The 19,884-nt window shown below is 44.2% G+C and overlaps 2 protein-coding genes across 2 annotated transcripts in view; one reads left to right on the top strand and one right to left on the bottom strand.

The window, feature by feature from the left end:
- The window catches only part of nme7 (NME/NM23 family member 7), a 20,294-nt gene extending 9,467 nt beyond the window's left edge, over positions 1-10,827 (top strand). The window contains exons 8-12 of the mRNA XM_086224883.1: positions 584-648; positions 1,190-1,258; positions 3,601-3,702; positions 10,050-10,157; positions 10,700-10,827. Of these exons, the coding sequence (XP_086081009.1) occupies positions 584-648; positions 1,190-1,258; positions 3,601-3,702; positions 10,050-10,157; positions 10,700-10,738 (383 nt within the window). The 3' untranslated portion in view covers positions 10,739-10,827. The remainder of the gene's footprint in view (positions 1-583; positions 649-1,189; positions 1,259-3,600; positions 3,703-10,049; positions 10,158-10,699) is intronic.
- atp1b1a (ATPase Na+/K+ transporting subunit beta 1a) lies at positions 10,767-19,884 on the bottom strand. The gene is made up of 6 exons (XM_086224888.1): positions 19,463-19,884; positions 15,756-15,884; positions 14,269-14,424; positions 13,903-14,087; positions 12,217-12,300; positions 10,767-12,115 (listed from the first exon to the last, which is right to left on the bottom strand). The coding sequence occupies exons 1-6, from the start codon at positions 19,554-19,556 to the stop codon at positions 11,858-11,860; spliced, it is 906 nt and encodes a 301-aa protein (XP_086081014.1). The 5' UTR covers positions 19,557-19,884; the 3' UTR covers positions 10,767-11,857.

Here is a 19,884-nt window from a genome sequence, read left to right as displayed (position 1 = left end):
CTCAGCAGCATTTAGAATTAAGGATAAAAAGTAGACATCTTTTATCCTTCCTGACGTGTAGGGAGGCTGCTTTTTATCAGGATGTCAGGCTGAGATCATGTGGCTGGCGCCTTCTTCCAATTATTTGTCTGCAGCAGTTTGACCTTCACTGTCACCGTGACGCGTTTATTGCGAGGTTCAATTTTTACGTAATGTACGACCACAGTGATAGAAGGTAATGCTCTCTATCTCACTACCTAAAGTGTTGACAAAAATAATGTCTCCTGTCCTCCATATCTATGAAGTTGTCTCGATGTATGTTGTCCAGAGGAGGCACTACAGTCTGAGCCCCTAAGATATCGAAACAGAAGCAGTTTCACAGCATGTTCTGCAGTAAGAATTCAAAACGTATGATAAGAATGTAATTATGCAATCTTTTGGACCATGTGACTTAATTAAACAGGATTGCTGCTGCAGAGATTATTTACTTAGGCTCACATTGAAGAGTTTATTGTGGCACTAAACGCCTCAATTGTCAATCTGTGTAAACAGAGGCACAGGCTCATAAAACTCAAAGATATGAACCACTTTGATGTGTTCACAGGCTTAACTGGCAAGATCCTGAACTCCATATCTGCAGCAGGATTTGAAATCTCAGCCCTTCAAATGGTAAGAGTATGAGACTCTCCTCTGTCCTTGTACATGGCTCCAGTACGTCATTCATTTTGAGTAATGGATCGCAGTGGCACAAATAAAATCGGCACCCTTCTGCTTATTAGGTTAGCCTTCTCTTATGCTCTTTACTCATGTAACCAGATTGTGTACAGCATCGACTTGTGGGATCAACCCTGACCTCGTAATGGAACTCAGCATCACTGCTGCAAACCGTGACCTCTCGCGATCCATTCATCTGCCTCATCAGATGTGATGCACATTCTGGGCCACAGGACAAATATAAATCAATCCGGCTGCTATATCTGTAACCACATTCTGAGCATGTGGTGCTCGTCAGCAGCTCATGCAGGGTGTTTGTTGGAAGACATGATTCCATGTCCATGATGTTCCTGGGACATGAATCGGCAGATTTTTACAAGAATTGTGATCATGCAGTTGTCTCAAGTACACAATAATATAAAACATTGATATTTATGTCTATTCCTTTATTGTATTATATTATCTGGAGTGAATCTGTGAAATGTTCTCTTCATAGTTCAACATGGACCAGGCCAACGCAGAGGAATTCTATGAAGTTTACAAAGGCGTTGTTACAGAATACAATGTAAGTAGAAGCAGTGCATTGTTAAGCTGTCACCTGCACCGTAGCTGTGTCACGCAAATGTCCCTTTTGGTTATTAAAGTACAAACTGTCTGATTTTTCTTAAAGGTGTAGACTAGTAGGATTTTGTTTATAATCAGATGTTGGAGAATCTGCACATTGATATTATCAGTTTAACGGGAAGAAACTGTCTGAAATAATTCATGAGCCACTACAGAGCCACCATCTTCATTAGGATAAGTTGTTTACGTCATCTGAAAGCTGGAATCAAACCATGGGATGCACGATGATATCACCACATATCTATATCTGTTTGATGAGGAAAACTGGGCCGTTGTGAGTCTCTTTATCTTTGGTCGTCATATGTTGTGATGCTCAACCAGTGATGATGAAGCAATGTGGAAATAATATAATTTTTTGGTCTTTCCCAAATGTTGTGGAAATGAAGAAAAACATTTCTTTTTCCAATCCTCAATGTATACATGTGTTTTTCAGAATGTAAAAACTGTGCATATCATATGAACATGTTGTCTATCCATCCATCATCTTTCGCTTATCCGGGGTTGGGTTGTGGGGGCAGCAGCAGAGAAACCCAGACTTCCCTCTCCTCAGCTACTTCGTCTAGCTCCTCACAGGGGGCCCTGCGGCATTTCAAGGCCAGTCGAGAGACATAGTCTCCCGGGTCTTTCCCGAGGCCTCCTCCTGTTTAGATGTGCCCTGAACACCTTCCCAGGGAGGCGTCTGGGAGGCATCCTGACCAGATGCCTCCGAGTGGCCTCATCTACTCCACTTATTGTGGAGGAGCAACAGTTCTACTCCAAGCTCCTCCTGGATGGCAGAGCTCCTTCTTCAGCTTGACGGCATCCCTCACCACCGGTGTCCACCAACAGGTTCTGGGACAATCTGTGATGAGCACAGATGTCCAATAACAAAGCACTGCTCTGGTTCAGATCAGGGGGGCCATTCCTTCCCACCATGCTTCTCCAGGTCTCACTGTCGTCGCCAGCGTAAGCGTTGAAGTCCCCCAGTAGAACAAGGGAACGCCCAGAGGGGGCACTCTCTCCAGTACTCCCCCTAGCAAACCCAAAAAGGGGAGATACTCTGAACTGCTATTTGGCACACAAGCTCAAACAACAGTCAGGACCTGTCCCCTTAAGGCGGAGGGAGACTACCCTCTCATCCACCAGGTTAAACTCCAATGTACAGGCACTGAGCCGAAGGGCAACAAGTATTGCCACCCCTGGCTGTCGCCCCTCACTGCTGGCAATGCCAGGGTGGAAGAGATCCAACCCCTCTCGAGACAGCTGGTTCCAGAGCCCTTGCTGTGCGTTGAGTTGCGTCTGACTATATCTAGCCGGAAGAATTCAGCCTCACGCACCAGCTCAGGCTCTTTCCCCACTAGAGAGGTGACATTCCACCTGCCCAGAGCCAGCGTCTGTATATGAGGATTCGGCTGCCAAGGTCTCCGCTCTCAACTGCCACCCATCCCACACAGCACCCTACCCCTTTGGCCCCTCCCATTGGTGGTGAGCCCATTGGAGGGGGACCCACATTTCCTCTTCAGGCTGTGCCTGGCCGGGCCCCACGGGTGCAGGCCCAGCCACCAGGCACTCGCCGCCGAACCCCACCCCCAGGCCTGGCTCCAGAGACACGCGTTGGGGCGAGAGAAAGCTCGGTCCAAAGATGTTTTCTTCACTGGGGTCTTTTGAGCCCCTCTTTGTCTGGTCCCGAGGATCTGTTTTTCTTGGGTGAACCTACCAGGGACACAAAAGCCCCTGACAACTTAGCTCCTTGGATCATTGAGACAACCAAACTCCTCCACTGCGATAAGGTGGTAGCTCAAGAAGGAGTGAACGTGTTTACAGATAATGTTGACACTGGTTAATATTGACTATCTGTGAAAAAGCTTTAAACTACCAGGATATTAGAAACAAATCTTTCATCACTAATTTTACCTGGAAATTGATTTGAGATGCAGTACAGCTTTTTCAAGTTCAGTGTATTCAAAAATCTGTGATGACCATTGTGTTATAGTGGCATCGATTGAAATGTTGAAAGCATTATTATGTACAAGTGTATCTTTGGGTGACTTCATTTATTGCCCAGTTTTGCTGCAATTTGGACAGTTTTTACAAATTTTGTACATTTCATAAAAATGGTCAGAAATCCACCAAAAACAACACCAAGACACCGGAACAACCGATTAATTCATGCTTTATGTTGATGTCACAAACCTCTCACATTTTTTTAGACCACAACAGAAAATGTGTGAAAAAGCTTGAATTTGACAGGAGAAAATGTTCAGTACTCCTGAGTATTAACAGTACATCCCTCCCTCCCTGCAGAGTATGGTGACTGAGCTGTGCTCAGGACGCTGCATGGTGCTGGAGATCCACGGCGCCGACACGCCAAAGTCATTCAGAGACTTCTGTGGCCCCATTGATCCAGTGAGTCAAAGCTTGATAGAAAAAAAATGTCTCATTTCCATCCATCATTTCCCCAATCAATAGAGTTTTTCAAACCCATTGTTGTTCAACAGGCAACATGATGATGTGTCCAGGATACATGAACCCCAGCAGTCTGATGTATGAGGAGATTAATAGTTAGAACTGTTGAGCACCAGATTCATCTTCAAGGACCAACCAAACAATCGTTGATTAGCTAAAAGCTAATACATGCCCTCGTATACTCATGAACAAGGAAGGTTACTGTGATTTGATAAAAGACATGGCCCTTGATTAACACTTGAAGTTTGTATCTGCGTGCGTGCATGTGTGTGTGTGAGGAGCCGACATGGATATATGTGTGTTCCTGGATACTGTGGAATTAGTGCTGCAGGGCTGTGCCGGTGCGTGATGTGAAATCTAATGACAAGACGCTCTGCTTGGTTACCATAAAAACGAGGGACCAGAAGTTGAGCAGTGGTCCATGACTCAGCTGAATCCTGTATTTAGAACACATCAGGAGGTTTTAGTCTGATTCCAATGGTTACACACTGAAGTCATGTTACAGTGCTTGTTTCATATTCCTCCCAGCAGCAGTCAGATCATCACTGACGTTACAGCCACAAAGCAGGAAAGGGGTTTGTTAATTGGCTAATGATTTCCAGGTCACATGACACTACGCCTCTGTTCATTGATGCTAAAATAATTAAGCCTTTACAACTGTCCTGTTATGTTACTATGAGCAAGTCTCCTGTTCCACTCAATATCTACAACATTATCTTCCACATTATCCTGATAGCGTGCACTTTTTAGTAGAAACATGAACCGGTCGAAGCAAATGTGCATCCCAGTTGATCTATGAGAGGGAGGAGGGACAGCCAGCAGTTGCTATCTGTCACAGTGTCTTTGTTTCTGCCACTGGGTCGGATTCTACCCGCACTGTCTGCCTGTGACATTTGTTACCAGGCTAATTTGTACATTTAGAAAGACATTTATCACATTGAAGTGCGGGATAGGTGACTTGACCAAGGAGGTAAGGTGGCATTAGTCTGTCACCAGGTTAACCCAAAATCTACCGGAGATTGAAGGTCCTACTTATACGATATGATACATGGCACCAGGCAGTTGGTGCTCTGTGTTTTGATACCAAAATGTTTCAGTCTCTTTTTGGCATTAAGAGGGCGTGTAATCAGAGCACAAACCACAGCGCATAATGGCAGTCATTAGACACCTAATTATTCATAGGTGTGTTTTAATACATTTGCGCTATATATAGTAAATGTGTGTTCTCTAGCACCACCCAGTGTATATAGGAAGGGATATTTGCACCACTGTACACAAATTGGTCTGCTCCATGCACAAAAAAAAAAAAAAAAAAAATCCAAATATCATCAAGTTCCTTTAACTCTACAGAACAGACACACAGACATGCTGGAGGGTGTGAGGGCCGCCCATCACGGCTTGTAGCTTTAATTAGGCCGCAAGCATTAAAGTGCCGTGGCTTGAAAGTTTGCCTGGGTGGAAGTCTTCGCTCTCTGAGTGCTTTCTAGTTCCTTGAGTTGCGGGGGAGTAAGTAGAGGAAACTTTAATCTGAAAATGAAATGGCGAGGTAAATCAGTACAAGGACTCAGTATCTGGTTTGTCTGTAATTTGCAGACTGACAAGGAGGGTTAAACAGTTTATTACCATGACCTCAGAAAAAAACTCAGTTTCATCTAACAAATAACCTAAACATTAGCACAAACACTCTTCCATGGAGCTCAGTCAAGATGTACGAAATAAGTGGAAAATTGCAGCACCGTGGTGGTCCACTACAGAAGGCTGGGTCATTGTGTAGCTGCAGGGGTCACCAACGGATGCCTGCTATGGACCAAAGTACACTCTGCTTTCCTTCCACATAGAGTGAGTAAAGACATTCGAGATGTCATTATCTGACCTAGGTCAAAATGTCTTTTAGAAGTTAAGGGTCAGTTGTTTGTAGTAAGAATGGGCTACTGATTAATTCCAGTTGACTAATCTATGAACAACACATTCCTTGTGTGAATAAACACATGACAAATAAGCTGGATGTCTGGATGAACTGACCCCAGACTGACTTCTGAGAGAGCTAAGAGAGGTGTTTGAAGGTCATTTAATACACACTGAAATGTATGATGCAAGTTACTGTCTATGTCATTGCACTACGAAGTAACATCTCTGAGTATGACAGCATCGTTGACTCTATTAATGCAACAAATGTTCAGCTGATCGAAGTCAAACTTGTCGTTTTTATTGCTGGTGTCTCAGGGAAATGTGTTCTGAAATTACAAAGCCATTGAGTCGATGGACTTAGATGGCAAACAAGGTTCTGGGTAACTTGGATGCTGACTAAATGTATGTGTACGTTATGTATACGTATGTACGCATGTGGTGCTCAAAGCAGTCAGAGATCGAAGATGGCAGGTTGCCAGGCAGGATTTGGGTACTGACTGACATCAGAGTCAGAGATTGTCAGGGAGGCTTTGTGATGTCACTCAACCCTTGGTTCTGCCGCTCGAACAATAGGCACTGCAAGAGAAAAAAGGGGCGGGGCTTGTAGTGGTGTCAGAGATCAGAGTCAGATATTTAAGTCAGGATTCAAAGATCAAAGTGAGACCTCCAAAGAGAGACAAAAGTCAGGGAGGTTTAGTGACGTCTCGCCACCCGTGGCCCCTTGGTCACTCCCCTGCACTAGTCTATCATGAATTCACACCTCCACACCTTTAGCTGCCTTCCATTACACTCTCTCAGGCGGGAGATTGCGCTGTCATGTGATATGTCCTCATATCAGACACTGTTAGCTGTTGCTGCCCCAGCCTCTGTCAGGGTGATAAATCCTCTTTGAATCTCTAGATTTTCTCTTACCCTTTTAATTTAGTCACTTGATAAACACGAATGCGCTGTGCTACACTTCCATAACAGCTGTAACATGACTTTTTTGCAGATGAGTGTCGATGATAATTAAATGGGCCTTAACTTCCTGTCACACAATGGGAGCCCTGCTCTGTTCCCTAAAATGCTTTGCTTCTTGATTTCTTTGGAGAAAAACAGTACTTTAATGGAGAATAAAGGTTATTACATGTCCCCTGTGGCTACTATGGTGGAGCCAGTGGCTCCAGTAATATCTGCCAAACATAAAATGAAATGGAAAAGAATTCCACTCCCGTCAAGTTTTACAGAGGTTACACGGGTTCTGGACTTTCAAGAAGTGATAAAAATCAAAATATAACAAGATATTGACAGTTGCAGCATGACACAAAAAAAGAATTGAGGCAAGGTGCTGGTAGATACGTAGTGTTTGGGGTACTCATCATAAAAAATACAATTGGAGATTCCACCATAAGAACAGACATTTCAAAGGCAACAGATGGCCCAGTTTTTATTCTTTTTGATCTTCTCCTTTCTACCCCATCCTATATTTTTAAATGAAATCTTCTAAATCATGAAAGCAACCCCTACGCTATATTTCTAAATAAGACATATTATTCTTAAAGGTGTATGTCATATTCTTATTTGCTCTACTCTCTCTCTCTCTCTCTCTCTCTATATATATATATATATCTTGTAGATCAAATAAGCATATGACATACACCTTTAAGAATTTAACTGAAGAATAATTTGTATTATTTAGAAATATAGTGTAGACCAGCTGACTGCTACTTAGCTTAGCACAATGAATGGTTGTGAATGGGAAGTGTTAGCATACCTCCATTTTATCAATAGAACAGGTTCTTCAGGATTTTGGTTTTCCTCATCCTCCTTCATAGTGGGTCATGATGGGTAGCAGTCACTGTTCTTGCCGTCAACAAATGTTCTTGTTTGTAGGCAGAAGTTACAACTCGGTTGTTGAGGTGCCGCATCAAATCTTTGCGCCCAGTCAGGAAAATAGTCCCGACTAGGTGTCTGCCTCGTCATTACAGTGTCTTGTTATTTTCAAACCCTAGTTATGTTAATTCAGATAACTTTTGACAGGCATGCTAACACTTCCCATCCACTACCATTCATTGTGCTAAGCTAACCAACTAATTAGCTAGTCTCTGTGGGTGTCAGATATTAATCATCGAAATACATCAGACACACAGTTGCAGCGTTACAGTCTGACTTTGCCGACTTAAGGTGGATAATGTGGGCTGCAGAGTCAGTGTTGCATGAAGGATCAGACACCAGGCTTCATGCAGGCACCAGGTCACTCTGCCACGGCCGGTACTGTCCACAAAAGCTGGCGATCCTTACAAGAACGTGAGTGGAGCTCACGATGGGACTCATTAGAATCAAATTAAACTCTGATGGAAGGCCACTCATGGGGAACTAACACAATTACAGGAGCAGCGGTCTTTTACAAAGACGGATTTATCTCCGGCTCAATCTCTGAGCGTTCGCCATTTTTGGTGTCATATTTCATGGGACACAACAGGGCTGATAGTTAGACGGCAGATGTGCTATATTTAGCTGTGCGAGACACAAAGCTGCATCACACAGGCTTATACGATCCTATACAGGGGAGTTTTTCACACAGGTGAAGAGCCTCATGGCCTTACTGGGCTTATTCTTGTCATTTGTCTCTCTGAAAAGAAACTGAAGTGTGTTTAACTAACACAAAACGTTGGCATAATGTAGACGTGTTTTTTTTCTGGTCATTATATAGAGACATTGGCTGGCTGTGAGTTAGCTTAACGCAATGAATGCTGGTGGATTGGAAGTGTTAGCATACCTCTGTCTCACCCCGTCAAAGTTCCTCCTCCATCTGTTCTGGTTCTAGTAGGTCCGGTCCCGGATCTTGGTTTGTCCTGCAGTAATTCCCCTCATCCTCTCTTAATAAGTCAGCCATGATTCGTAGCAGCAGTCGCTCTTCTCGTCATCAACAAAGCATTTGTTTTTTTTGCCTGAAGTTTTATGGTGCTGCATCAAATCACTACGCCCACTCAAGAAAGTAGTTCCGACCATGTGTCTGACTCTGAAATTACAATATCTTCAAATTTTTAAGTTTTATTTCAGAGTGAATGTTACACACGACCCCAGCTATATTAATTCAGTCTAAGTGTGTTTGTCCAAGGAACAGCAACACCTCCACCCACGACTGTTCATTGTGCTAAGCTAACGAGCCGGCCTCAGCTCATTAATGCAGCAGTGGTGAGAGATGGGAATCGATCTTCTTGTCTGGTTCTGGAGACGATGGCTTCCAGGTGCACTTTTCCTGACCAGTCGGCATGTTTCTTGAGGCGCTCCACATTACACCAGCAAAGCTCTGTAGTCCAGCCACTTCTGTACTTGACAAAAATGTTGATCATTTCAAAAAACACTCGGCTTGGTAAAATAAGCTCAGCTTGGCCCAGCCATCACAGGGGATCTTTAAGTCCTGTGTTTCTCCATGTTGAATGCAACTGTTTGAACCAGCAGACTTGATGTCCTCAAGGGTTTTTTTTAAAGACAATGAGTGACTTTGAAAAGAGGGCCAGCTTGATTTATGACCTTCACACTGATTCCTGCATTTGTGTGTACCCTCATAAACCACCAGAGAATAAAGAACCTGTCATAGGAAATGTGCAATCACCCATGAGACATTCTTTTCTCCTTCGAATCCACAGAAGCGGATTGCGTGAACGTGTTTGTTTCTGGTCGTCTCTGGGAGAAAGAGGGCACATTTCATTCTTTGGTAACAATAGTTGGATGTAAACATACCTGAGTGGCGCTTGTTATGTATCCAACTCTAGATGAGAACTAGAGGTTACAGAATGTTTCCCTGCTATAGTTAGGCTCTGTGAATCAATTATTCACATATTACCCCTCCCCTGATGGTGGACCCTGTGGGAGAGTTGCATTTCATTGTACCACAAAGTAGCAAAGTGCAAGTGAACCAGCTTTGACCTTGGCAGCGTCCGGAGGGAAATAAGACACAATCTCAAGATAAAGTTGCTGCCTGATCACCAGGGCACCGTGTGAGAGGACGCCCCATGTTAATGGTGAAACTAAATGTCTCTTCATCTTATTTGCGCCGTAGTGAGGAAAGCATTTCTGTGCGATTACAGCAGAAATACACCCATTCTGATTGATGGAACGATGGAGTTTTGAGTTGAAGCAGAGAGATGAACATGACATAACACCATCGTGAGTGTAAGCCTTTTGCTGAGTGTCACTTTTGTGTTGTTTCCTCTTCATGATCCCATGTGCTGAGTAATCACTGTGTGTGTGAGTAACATTGGACAGTACAGGATGTTCCGTCTCACAGAGCTGGACAGAAACTGTGTAATGTTGTATCAAGTTTCATGATGTTGGATTCTGACTGTATCTGAGATGTTTCATTTCAGTTCAAAGCAGATGTTTTCTCCCAACAGGAAATAGCTCGGCTTCTTCGGCCAGCCACGTTGCGTGCTCTCTACGGCAAAGACAAAGTGAGAAACGCAGTCCACTGCACGGACCTTCCTGATGACGGTGTCCTGGAGGTGGGTGATTGTGTCACATGCTCCGTGTTCTCTGCATCAGTGTAGAATGCACCCACATTATTCATCTAATCCTACAAATTTCCTCATTGTCAAGCCCCCCCCCCCCCCGCATAAATAACCACCTTACAGTGTTAACATAGAACAAAACCCCCAAGTTGATGAAGCTGTGACTGTAGACGAGTCCCATGACTGCTCTGTGGGCAGGGGCAACCGCACATCACACTGGGTTTGAGGAGAACAAGAATGGCAGAGGAATTTGAATCAAAACCATTGTTTTGTTGGGAGTGGGTCGGACCCATCGAGCGTCATTGTTCAGGAGAACTCCTGATCTGCGGCTTGGACAAACGCCTCCTTGTTAACTATTAGCCCGTGACTGACTGAGCTGCCATTTTCCCAAGACTAGGAGAGTCGGAGCCAAGAGAGGCTTGTGCAGAGTAGCGCTCGCTTTTGAACTTTCACAATGTCATTATTCTCCTCGCGGAGGCTGACACCAGGTCACTTTGCTCACAGTGAAGCAACCTTTCTCTTAATGTCCTCCGCAGGTGCAGTACTTCTTCAAGATTTTGGACGAGCAAACGTGAAGGATCTCCACATTCACAGACATCACAGTTGTCTCATTGTTCTGTTTATTGTTTCAGCCTTGCAGATTAAATAAAGTGACAAGAGCAGACTCCTGACAACTGTTCTGATTTTCAACATTGAATTAAGTATTGTCACACCAACTAAACATCTTAGTACATGGGATACTGCATTGCCTCTGATAATCTAACTTTTGACCAGCGACTTTGGTATTGGATTCATACATTACACGTTGAAAAAAATGTACAACTGCATAAATATAAAATTCTTCCACCATGAAAATGGCTAAAACATTCAATAGTAAGTGTCATCACGTGAGGTGATGTCTCCAGCAAAACAGATTTCAAAGCACTGAGTTGCCACTGTTTCCATGGAGGTGACAAGTCTTCTAGGCTGGACCCACAAAGCTCTACTCTAGGAATTAAGAATAAACAAACAAATGTCATTAAACCATATCCTACAGCTACGATGAACAACAAAGAAATTTTACAAATGAATCCTTCAACAGTCAACTTGAACGTCTCTGTAAAGAAAAAAAAACACACAAGTTTCCATTGAGCGCAGTCATTTACTCAAACATGGGCCTTTCAAGGTTCAGAGTACCATGCTAGTATTTCAGTTAGTCAGAGCACATTAACACACAGTCCACACGCTCACATAAACTAATACACCTGCACACAGACACGAGCGCGCGCGTGCACGCACACACACACACACACCTTGGACCACTAAAGCTGACATAAGACAAAGGAGATTACGAGACTAGATGACAGCACTGGACACCCCAAAAAATAACCACATACGGATAAAGTACTTCGGGGACAGAAACAGCTCGCTACACGTCAGTAGTGGAATTGCAGTTTTACAGTAATAGATGAACACATCCCATGGCTCAAGGAATATTTTCATGTACAGTAGAATAAATATTTGCTATTGCTACGCTTGTATTTTACATTCTAACCCTCAACAGACACACAGAAATGCCTAGTGTAAAGCACACAGATTAAGTGTAGGTCCTGTATATTATGAATGTTCAAAGACTAGTGGTGTTTTATCTGAACTCTTATTCTCTCTCTACATTTTATTTGTTGTCAAAATGAGAGTGCTCATCATGGCTGAGGTCACGAGTTGACTGTGAATTTAATATCAAAACGTCCTTGATAGCGGTCTTTCTCGCTGTAGTCAATGTTGGACCCGAACACTTTGCACTCGATGCGCAGCTCCTGGTCCAGGGTGAGGTTGGTGAACTGGACGGCCACCAAGGGCTGCAAATACTGGGGATGCAGCAGTTTGCCGTAGTATGGGTAGTACTGCAAAGGGAAGCCACCGTTGAAGCCAAAGTACTTGATCTCCCCAATCTTGTTTTCATCCTCCTCTCTCTGAAAAAACAACAAAGAACTCAATTTCAAATCTGCGCATTTACTGCACTGGTACTCTTGAGGAATGCTCTGATAGCATACTTGACTAATTAGTATCTCACCTTATTTTTGCAGAAAATGGGGATGGTGTTGGCCTGTAGTTTGGCCTGCACGGCATCTGGGAGGGTCTGGTTGTTGGAGGGAGCCTAAATAAGCAGAGCAACATCCTGAGCATGTGGTGGTGTGGCCAGCAGTACTGGGCTGCTCTGACTTGGACTTTATTTATGCAACTCAGTTGAAAAACAGCTGCCTTTTGGTTTGACATTCCAATTCTGCAAAATGTTGCCACCAATTGTGGTTTAGCAGAGGCAGTAAGTTCATGTAAAGGTACATTTCAATCAAGACTGCAGAACAAAACACCACGGCTGACGTTACTGAACGTACAGAGACCAAGAAAAACATTATGGAATCGACTCAAGTCTGCCTCAGTAGTGTTTATCTAAATAAACAAAACGAACAAATTCAGGAAGACAGACGCACTGAGTGCTGGCTTAGCTCACAGTGACAAACCCAAACCTGGCTCTCTGGTGCCGTCACCTTTCACGCCTCGGTCCAACCAAGTGTATCATTTCCTCTGCCACTGAGTGTAAATCAGAGCTGTTTCTCAACATTTTATTGTATATCACCTTAAGAGACTCAGACAAGACACTGCTAGCTTGAAAAAGCCCAAACAAAACCAAAACATACAAATTTCAAGACAAGAAATGATCATTCAGTATTTCAGCATGTCTTTGTTACAACAAGATCGAAAGTCTTAATTCAGTTTGAGAATCTCAAGGAAACATTAGTTCCGGTTCGCTGAGAGGGACTAGACAAAGTTACGTTGCTAAGGCTCGGTCTACTTGCTGCAGCAGTAAATTAGGTCTCATTACAACCAGAGGCCTACTGACAAGACCAAGTCTTCCAGATATTAGTCAGACCCCAGTATTTTCCAGGGCTTAGTTTGTTGTCTCTTCTAGCTCTGTTTTTATTTCCTCACATTGCACTTTGTTTGTGTAGTCAAAACCTTACCTGAGAGGGTTAGCTTAATGTCATGATGACTTGCATGACGCTAACAGCTCCACAGACAACTGGACCTCATTTCTATTTCCATTCATCTCCTTTTATGAGCATTTTCAATTTGTGAATAAAAAAAACAGACTGGAAAGACTGAAACTCTGAAGAAATCCCTAAATATCTCCAAAAATGTATTGTGGGAGATGCAAAAGTTGCTGTATCAATGAAAACCAATCTAGTGAATAAATGATGAGGTACTTCAGTCACATGATGGAACCCGGACTTCTGTCACAACAATAATGAAGGTGAAACACACCGTTTGATGCAAGACTGCTTCAGAGGGAGGCAGTGTTGTGAAGGTAGGACAGTGTTGTATCAACACACACCATTTACCATTAGCAGAGTGTGTAAGAACTCAGACCATGCCTGCAGGCCTCCAGAAGTGGATGCTGCTAACTCCACATTAATGAACATCCTGAAGGTTTGCCTGGACACGGCAACCTTCTGCTTTCAATGACATAGTGACCTAAACAATATGGCACTCATAGCAAGGTACTGTTACCTGACACGCTCTTCCAGTCCTGTTTCTGTGCTGCTCATTTTTACAAGCACTTCAGGCATTAATCTTCAGAGTAAATTATTATTTTCTTCTTTATTATGAGCATTACGGTTCCATTAGAGGCTTTTCCATTCCTGCCTCCATCTTAACTTTCACCGGACTGCAAACTGTTGTAAACATGTAGTAAACCTACCTTTGGTCTGAAGTTGACGATCCTGTTGAGTTTGACAATGACGCAAGGCTTTCCCTCTTGGAAACCAAACGTGGGATCGCTCTGTCCCGAGCAGATGCCGAGCCAGGACCTGAGGAAGCGGCAAGCTTTCCTCTGGCCTGAATCACTTTCCACACTTCTACGCTCCCTGTACGTCTGAGGGGTGTCTGGGACACACACAAACACACACATTAGACCTTCATGCAGGAGGTGGTGCTAGACAGAGCAACATTCTTGTTCTTCAGTACAATGAGAAGAAATATCATAATCACTTTAGTGATGATCCTTACATACCCATCAGGGTTCAGCCAGAGTATGACAATCCCTGTATGATTGGCTTATACTTGCCTCCACAGTCTTCATAATTCTGTTGCTCAGACTGACGACCGTCATCATACAGTTCAAGGAAATTCTTCATGCTGTCGATGTACTTCTTATATGACTTTGCATCACTCTTAGAGAAAGAAATTTCAGATTTCTCGGAACGGGGAGTGTGTGATAGACCTGGGGGGGGGGGACAAAAATAAAAAACAAGAAATTGTATTAAGCATAGAGTAAAGAAATAAAGGGGACACTGTTGCTTTGTGAGTCAGGATAAAAAAAAATGTAAAGGAAATCATTGAGATTCCTGACAGAGGCTCAGCTGTATTCTAGGCAAACTATGGTGTGTGTGGAGCCCGGTGGATCTCAGGTCTATTATCTTAGGCACACACACACACAATGTATGGTCTTGGGGATTTCCTCAGATGGTCTCTGTCAGCTCTCAACAGCAGTAATTTTCCACAGGCTGTGTGTGCAAGGCCTGGCTGAGGCGTGGCATGAAGCAATGAGATGGGGAAGAGAAGTGAAAGAAAACACCCACCGATCTGGTTTTTACAGTCAAAGGATATAAAAATAAAAAGCAGAGGTCCACTTATTTGTGCAAAAGCGACAACTGACATTTAGTCAATTCAGTGGAGGCTTGTGAAAGTTTACCGTTCCCCTGCCCCCACCCATGCAGTTTCACGTGTGACTCCCTCACAATGGAAACTTTTAGCCCCAGAGTGAGAGGCGGGCTTGAGTTCTGAAAAAAAATCTAACTACTCTCTGCTTCCTTTATCATGCCACTGCTGGAAACTCACTTCAGCTCAAAGCGCTGCACACTTTGTAGCTTTGCTGGGCTGCTCTTTGATTGTCAACAGTGGTGGAGAAGACTGACAAATAGCAAACTAACCCGACCCAGCACATGAAGCTAGGCTTTTACAATGGCTGCTAAAAATACCGCCAAGGCCAGAACATGTGCCGAGCAAACAAGTACTGGCACAGCAAGACAAGGCTGGGCACTTAAACCTGCACCGTCTCCGAGCTCACAGGGAGATTTCCAAACGCTCTAAGTGTGACTGTTCAACGGCTTCTGTTCTCACAAGATTACAGATTACAGTTTTCTCCAGCAAAACAAGCTTAGGGGCATTTCTAAGCTGTGAATTTTTTTTCTTCTAAAGAATGAACTCCAAACTCTGCCTGCCACGCGTGTGCATGTAAACACATCAGTTGTGACACAATCATAGCACACAGGGATAGTTTAAATCACAATGAGAATAAACTCCCAACAGCTCGCCTGTAGCCTGAAGGGGGAAACATTGACTGGCTGAGAGGAGTGAAGGACAAAATGGCTGAACCTATCTAAGGTCAGACAGACTTGTGATAGAGAAGCTGCTTAAAGGCACACCCTAACAGTCATTCTGAGAACGAGCATGCCCGCTGTTTCACGGTGTGCTTTACTCCTGACAGGTACCACAGTAATGATGAAACAGCCACCACATCAGTTAGAAAAGAGGGGGGGAGAACATCTTTACCTGGGGGGGCAACTCTGTCCTGGTAGGTGGGTTTGTAGCTGCTTAATGTCAGCAGCATGGCCTGAATGGTCCCGATGAAAATCCCAGCCAGGCATCCATAGAAGATCACGTAGAACAACAAGATTTTAACTGTAGGGAAGGAAACAGTCATTAATTATGCTTCCTCACATTTTTGTGTTTGTGTTCAACATCAACATTCGGACAGAACCTTGCAAAGACGCGAAAAAGCTAGAAATGTGGTATTGTGTATATATATATACGTATTGGTACTCTGACTGAACTAGACACACTACATGATTTGATGATATGATTTGGTTTAATAGCTTCTGATTTCAAATGTTCTCCTATTATGGAGCAGGAGCAGGAAGGTCTTATTGACAGGGCTACAGGATGAGTCACTGCTCATTCCTGTCAGTGTCACAGCTACCTCTCATGAAGACCCCTCCCCTGCTGTGTTGCCCACATTCACAACAGGTTTGGCATTAAAATACTCAGAACAAAAAGGCCCTATGTCGCCTCTCACACTGGCTTTATTCCTGTCTCTCTTGTGTTCGTATTTGAAGACAAACTCAAGACTCCAGTTTTCCTACTTTCGGTCATATTCAGTGAGGAAAAGTTACATTGATACTTTGCACTAGTATCTACAAAAACCTCTGACATTTGGTTTGAAAACCTTTCAGCGATGATCTCAGACATCAGAGCGAGATGGCATGAGGCCGAAGTACAAAAGACCTCCTACAGGGTTTGTGTGTTCACACTGAGCTCAGATGAAAGTTTAGTTTGTAGTTCTATCCTACCGTAGCCCTTAAAACGGGGCACACACATATCTTTTGTCTTTCTGGACAGGATAAGAATATTCAGTGAATCAACAGCTCTGATGAAGAGCTCTTTCTGGAAATGTGTGACCTTGAAATCCTCTAACCTTTTCTTCTAGCTTCCTACAATCATTCAGACTGGTCCAACATTTAGTTCCAGATCCTCTTCTACTGATAACACCCTGCCAGGTCCTCATCAACGTTCCTACTCCTGGTAAATATTTCCTGTTGTTATTGCACCATCCTCAAATGCTGTTTTACTGCCACTTGCAAGTCAAAATCAGCCCAGGCTGTTAAACCTGTTTGACGGGCCATGAGAGAGTTCAACTTTGCAGCCTTATCTCCCACTGCAGAGTCTTGAATGAGGCATCTGCAAGAGATTCAGCCGGATCACTGGGACCAGCCACTCCTGTCCCAGTCCGATATGCGAGGAGTTTCAGCCCTCGTAAACATGTGACCAGTGGTTCAAGCACACACAATCAAGAGCGAACCACTTTATTTTTCATCCAGATGCTGCATTGTTGTTGTATGGGAGGCTCGTGTTGCAAATAAAACGATGCCAGAAAAAGCAGGGAGATTTTATTGAAACAAAAATGTTAAAGGTTCATTGAAATAAATATTGCACAACTAATCATTACACCTGCAGCCACTGTGAATAAGTGGTTAGCTCGTGTCTGCAACCGTAGCAGTGTTGCTCAGTGACGCACCTGTTCAGGTGGATGCTGTCGGCTGGCTTGCAACAGTTGTAATAACAAGTAGGATCACAAGTATGTGCAGATTCGTCCCAGTAGTACACACAAATATTCCCGTGAGCTACACTTGGATAGATGATTGGTGTTTGTTTAAAAAGAAAAAAATAGTTTGGGAAAATCAGGGGATGTACAGAGCTATGAGTACTTTTCATCAGCCCCAGAGAAGATTATCAATTAATAGTTTGAGTAGCATGTCTTCACTGGGAAATCTGATCAATGAAGATGTGATCAAAGACTGACAGGAAGCACATGTGGGTGAAGGGAACTACACACAATCCAACAAGCAGAAGTCACACACCAGCAATGTAAATAGTGCAGAAACTGGCCAACTGAGTTTGAATGGAGAGCTGAGCACCTCCCCCACCAGACTGCTGCAGCGCGTGGTTTGAGTGTGTGTGTGTGTGTGTGCGTGCGTGCGCGCGCGTGTTTGTGTGTGGGGGCGCCTCCAATTCCACAGACGTCCTTGTCAATACATGAGCTCACCTCTCCACGCTGTTTTCGTGCCAAGCTTTACCTTATCATGAATGTCGAAATGAACACGTGAACGCATCACCATATTTCGCTGTCTGTCTGGCATCGATCGATCGATTATCTGAAAACTACCGAAACAGACGAGCTCAGACCAAACTCGTAGCTTCGTTAACACCCCCGTCTTCAGCCAGCGAACCGTTAACACACCGAGGGGCTGATTTTTTTAATTTTTTTTAACAAAGCGGAGACAGATGACATACCTGTTGCTTTTAGTGCAACATCACTTTTACTTAGTGCGACATCACTCTGCTCACGACGGAGGGCGGCAGTAAAAGGTATCCGACCTCCTAGCAGTGTGGCTACGTGGCTAATTTAGCAACATCGCTACATTTACATCATGTGGCTGGAAATTCGATAACGTCACCGAAAATTAACTTCGCTATAAACTCCATACGAAGCGCCACAGTCCGGCTGTTGACACCCCCGTGATTTCCCGCCAGATAATTAGGCTCTTCCTTTAAATGAGACGTTTATTTCATCGAACTTAAACCAATGAAATGTTTTCACTGGTGAATTTGCAAAAGAAGAAGAAGGGGGGAAAAAAAACCCATCCCGGAGATGTCGAGGGGCGGCCCCTGAGACATGCGAGTCGTGATGTGTTCCACTACAGCAGCTTCCAGGTCCGACATGCATGCGCGCGCGCGCGTGTGTGTGTGTGTGTGTTACTGTGTTTTCACACCGTTACGGTACAAGTTTGGCCAGTAAAACGGTTTAGTGCTCTTACCGAGCGCTGTATAATTGTTAGTCCCATCGAATCTACTTGCTTAGCTGAGCGCATTAATCGAGCACCACCCCCGGACTTGAAGTACTGAAAACTGTTAAAACGATAATCTGGATCCATGAATCCATTCATCTTGGGAGGGGGGGGGGGGGGGGGGGGCACATTCGGGCCTGAATATTAGCGACAAATTGGCTTATCGATAAAAGGAACAAATGTATTTTTCTCAACTCCCGTCCTTGGCACACTAAAATAGGAAATGCGGGCTGGTGAGGCACACGGTAACCCAACCCAACTTTCACCAGTGGGCTTACTGAAGAGTCCTGGCCCACCACACGCTGTCCTTCAAAATGACCTTTTCATAAAGGACGTTTATTTATCGATGCCCCCCCGTGGGACTACACCAATGAGGTAATAAGGTCATATTACATTTTATTAATCATATAACTGGTGGTTTAATTGACTAAAACGCACGGTGTAATGGTAAAGTGAAGCAGACAAGGCGGCGAACCATTAAATCAGAGTTAATTGATAGGAGTTTTATAATAAGCTTGATTTTGGAGTCGGTCGGCGTGTGGCGTGTCCGGTAGGTTCGCTCTGACACGCCAGAGCCACGACTATTCCGCGTTGACAAGAGTAACTTCAGCACACATTCAGCCTCCATTGAAACAGAAGTCACGACGCAGCGTGTCGGGCAGCTCTAACAGGTGCTGTCTGTCTCTGCCTCAGCCAGGAAATGGAGAGAGGGAGAGAAAGAAAGAAAGATGTCCTCTGAGCGCCGTCAGTTTGCTCTCTCAGCCGAACCGCGCTCCCATTATTGAGCCACCGACCACAAACAGTCGCTAGTTAACAATTAGCTTGAGAGGAAAAGACAAGAAAAACAGTACTTACACCAACTGCCCCCTGTTCGTCCCAGAAACTCCTTCTTCTCCGAATTCCACACAAATTTCCTCCATCCACCGTCGCTGTCTTTATTCCCCGACATATTAACTCCCCGGTTAAATCCAAATTGTACAGATTTTGTCTGTTTTTAACGGCTGGTTGGGGTGGCTTGTAGCCCAAATGTGAACTGTCCCTCACAGGAAACGCGAAAGGACAGCCTCGTACCCGACTCCCCCAATTGAAGCGCACACAATTTATCTCGTAGAAACCGACTCCGCCCGCAAACTCCCGTATAAGTTAGCCCACGAAGGGGAGGGGGGGCCCGACTCCAGCAAATCACAATGTTCCGCTGCTTTCTGCGTCAGCGGCAAAACCCAAGGGGGGCTCGGAGCCCAGTCACGACCGTAAAGAGACGGCGGGGCCTACAGAAA

Source organism: Aulostomus chinensis, chromosome 14 (assembly GCF_037954235.1).
Source record: "Aulostomus chinensis isolate RoL2024-O1b breed Wild chromosome 14, RoL_Achi_v1.0, whole genome shotgun sequence".
NCBI lineage: Eukaryota > Metazoa > Chordata > Actinopteri > Syngnathiformes > Aulostomidae > Aulostomus > Aulostomus chinensis.
This window is presented reverse-complemented; position numbering and strand designations above follow the sequence as displayed.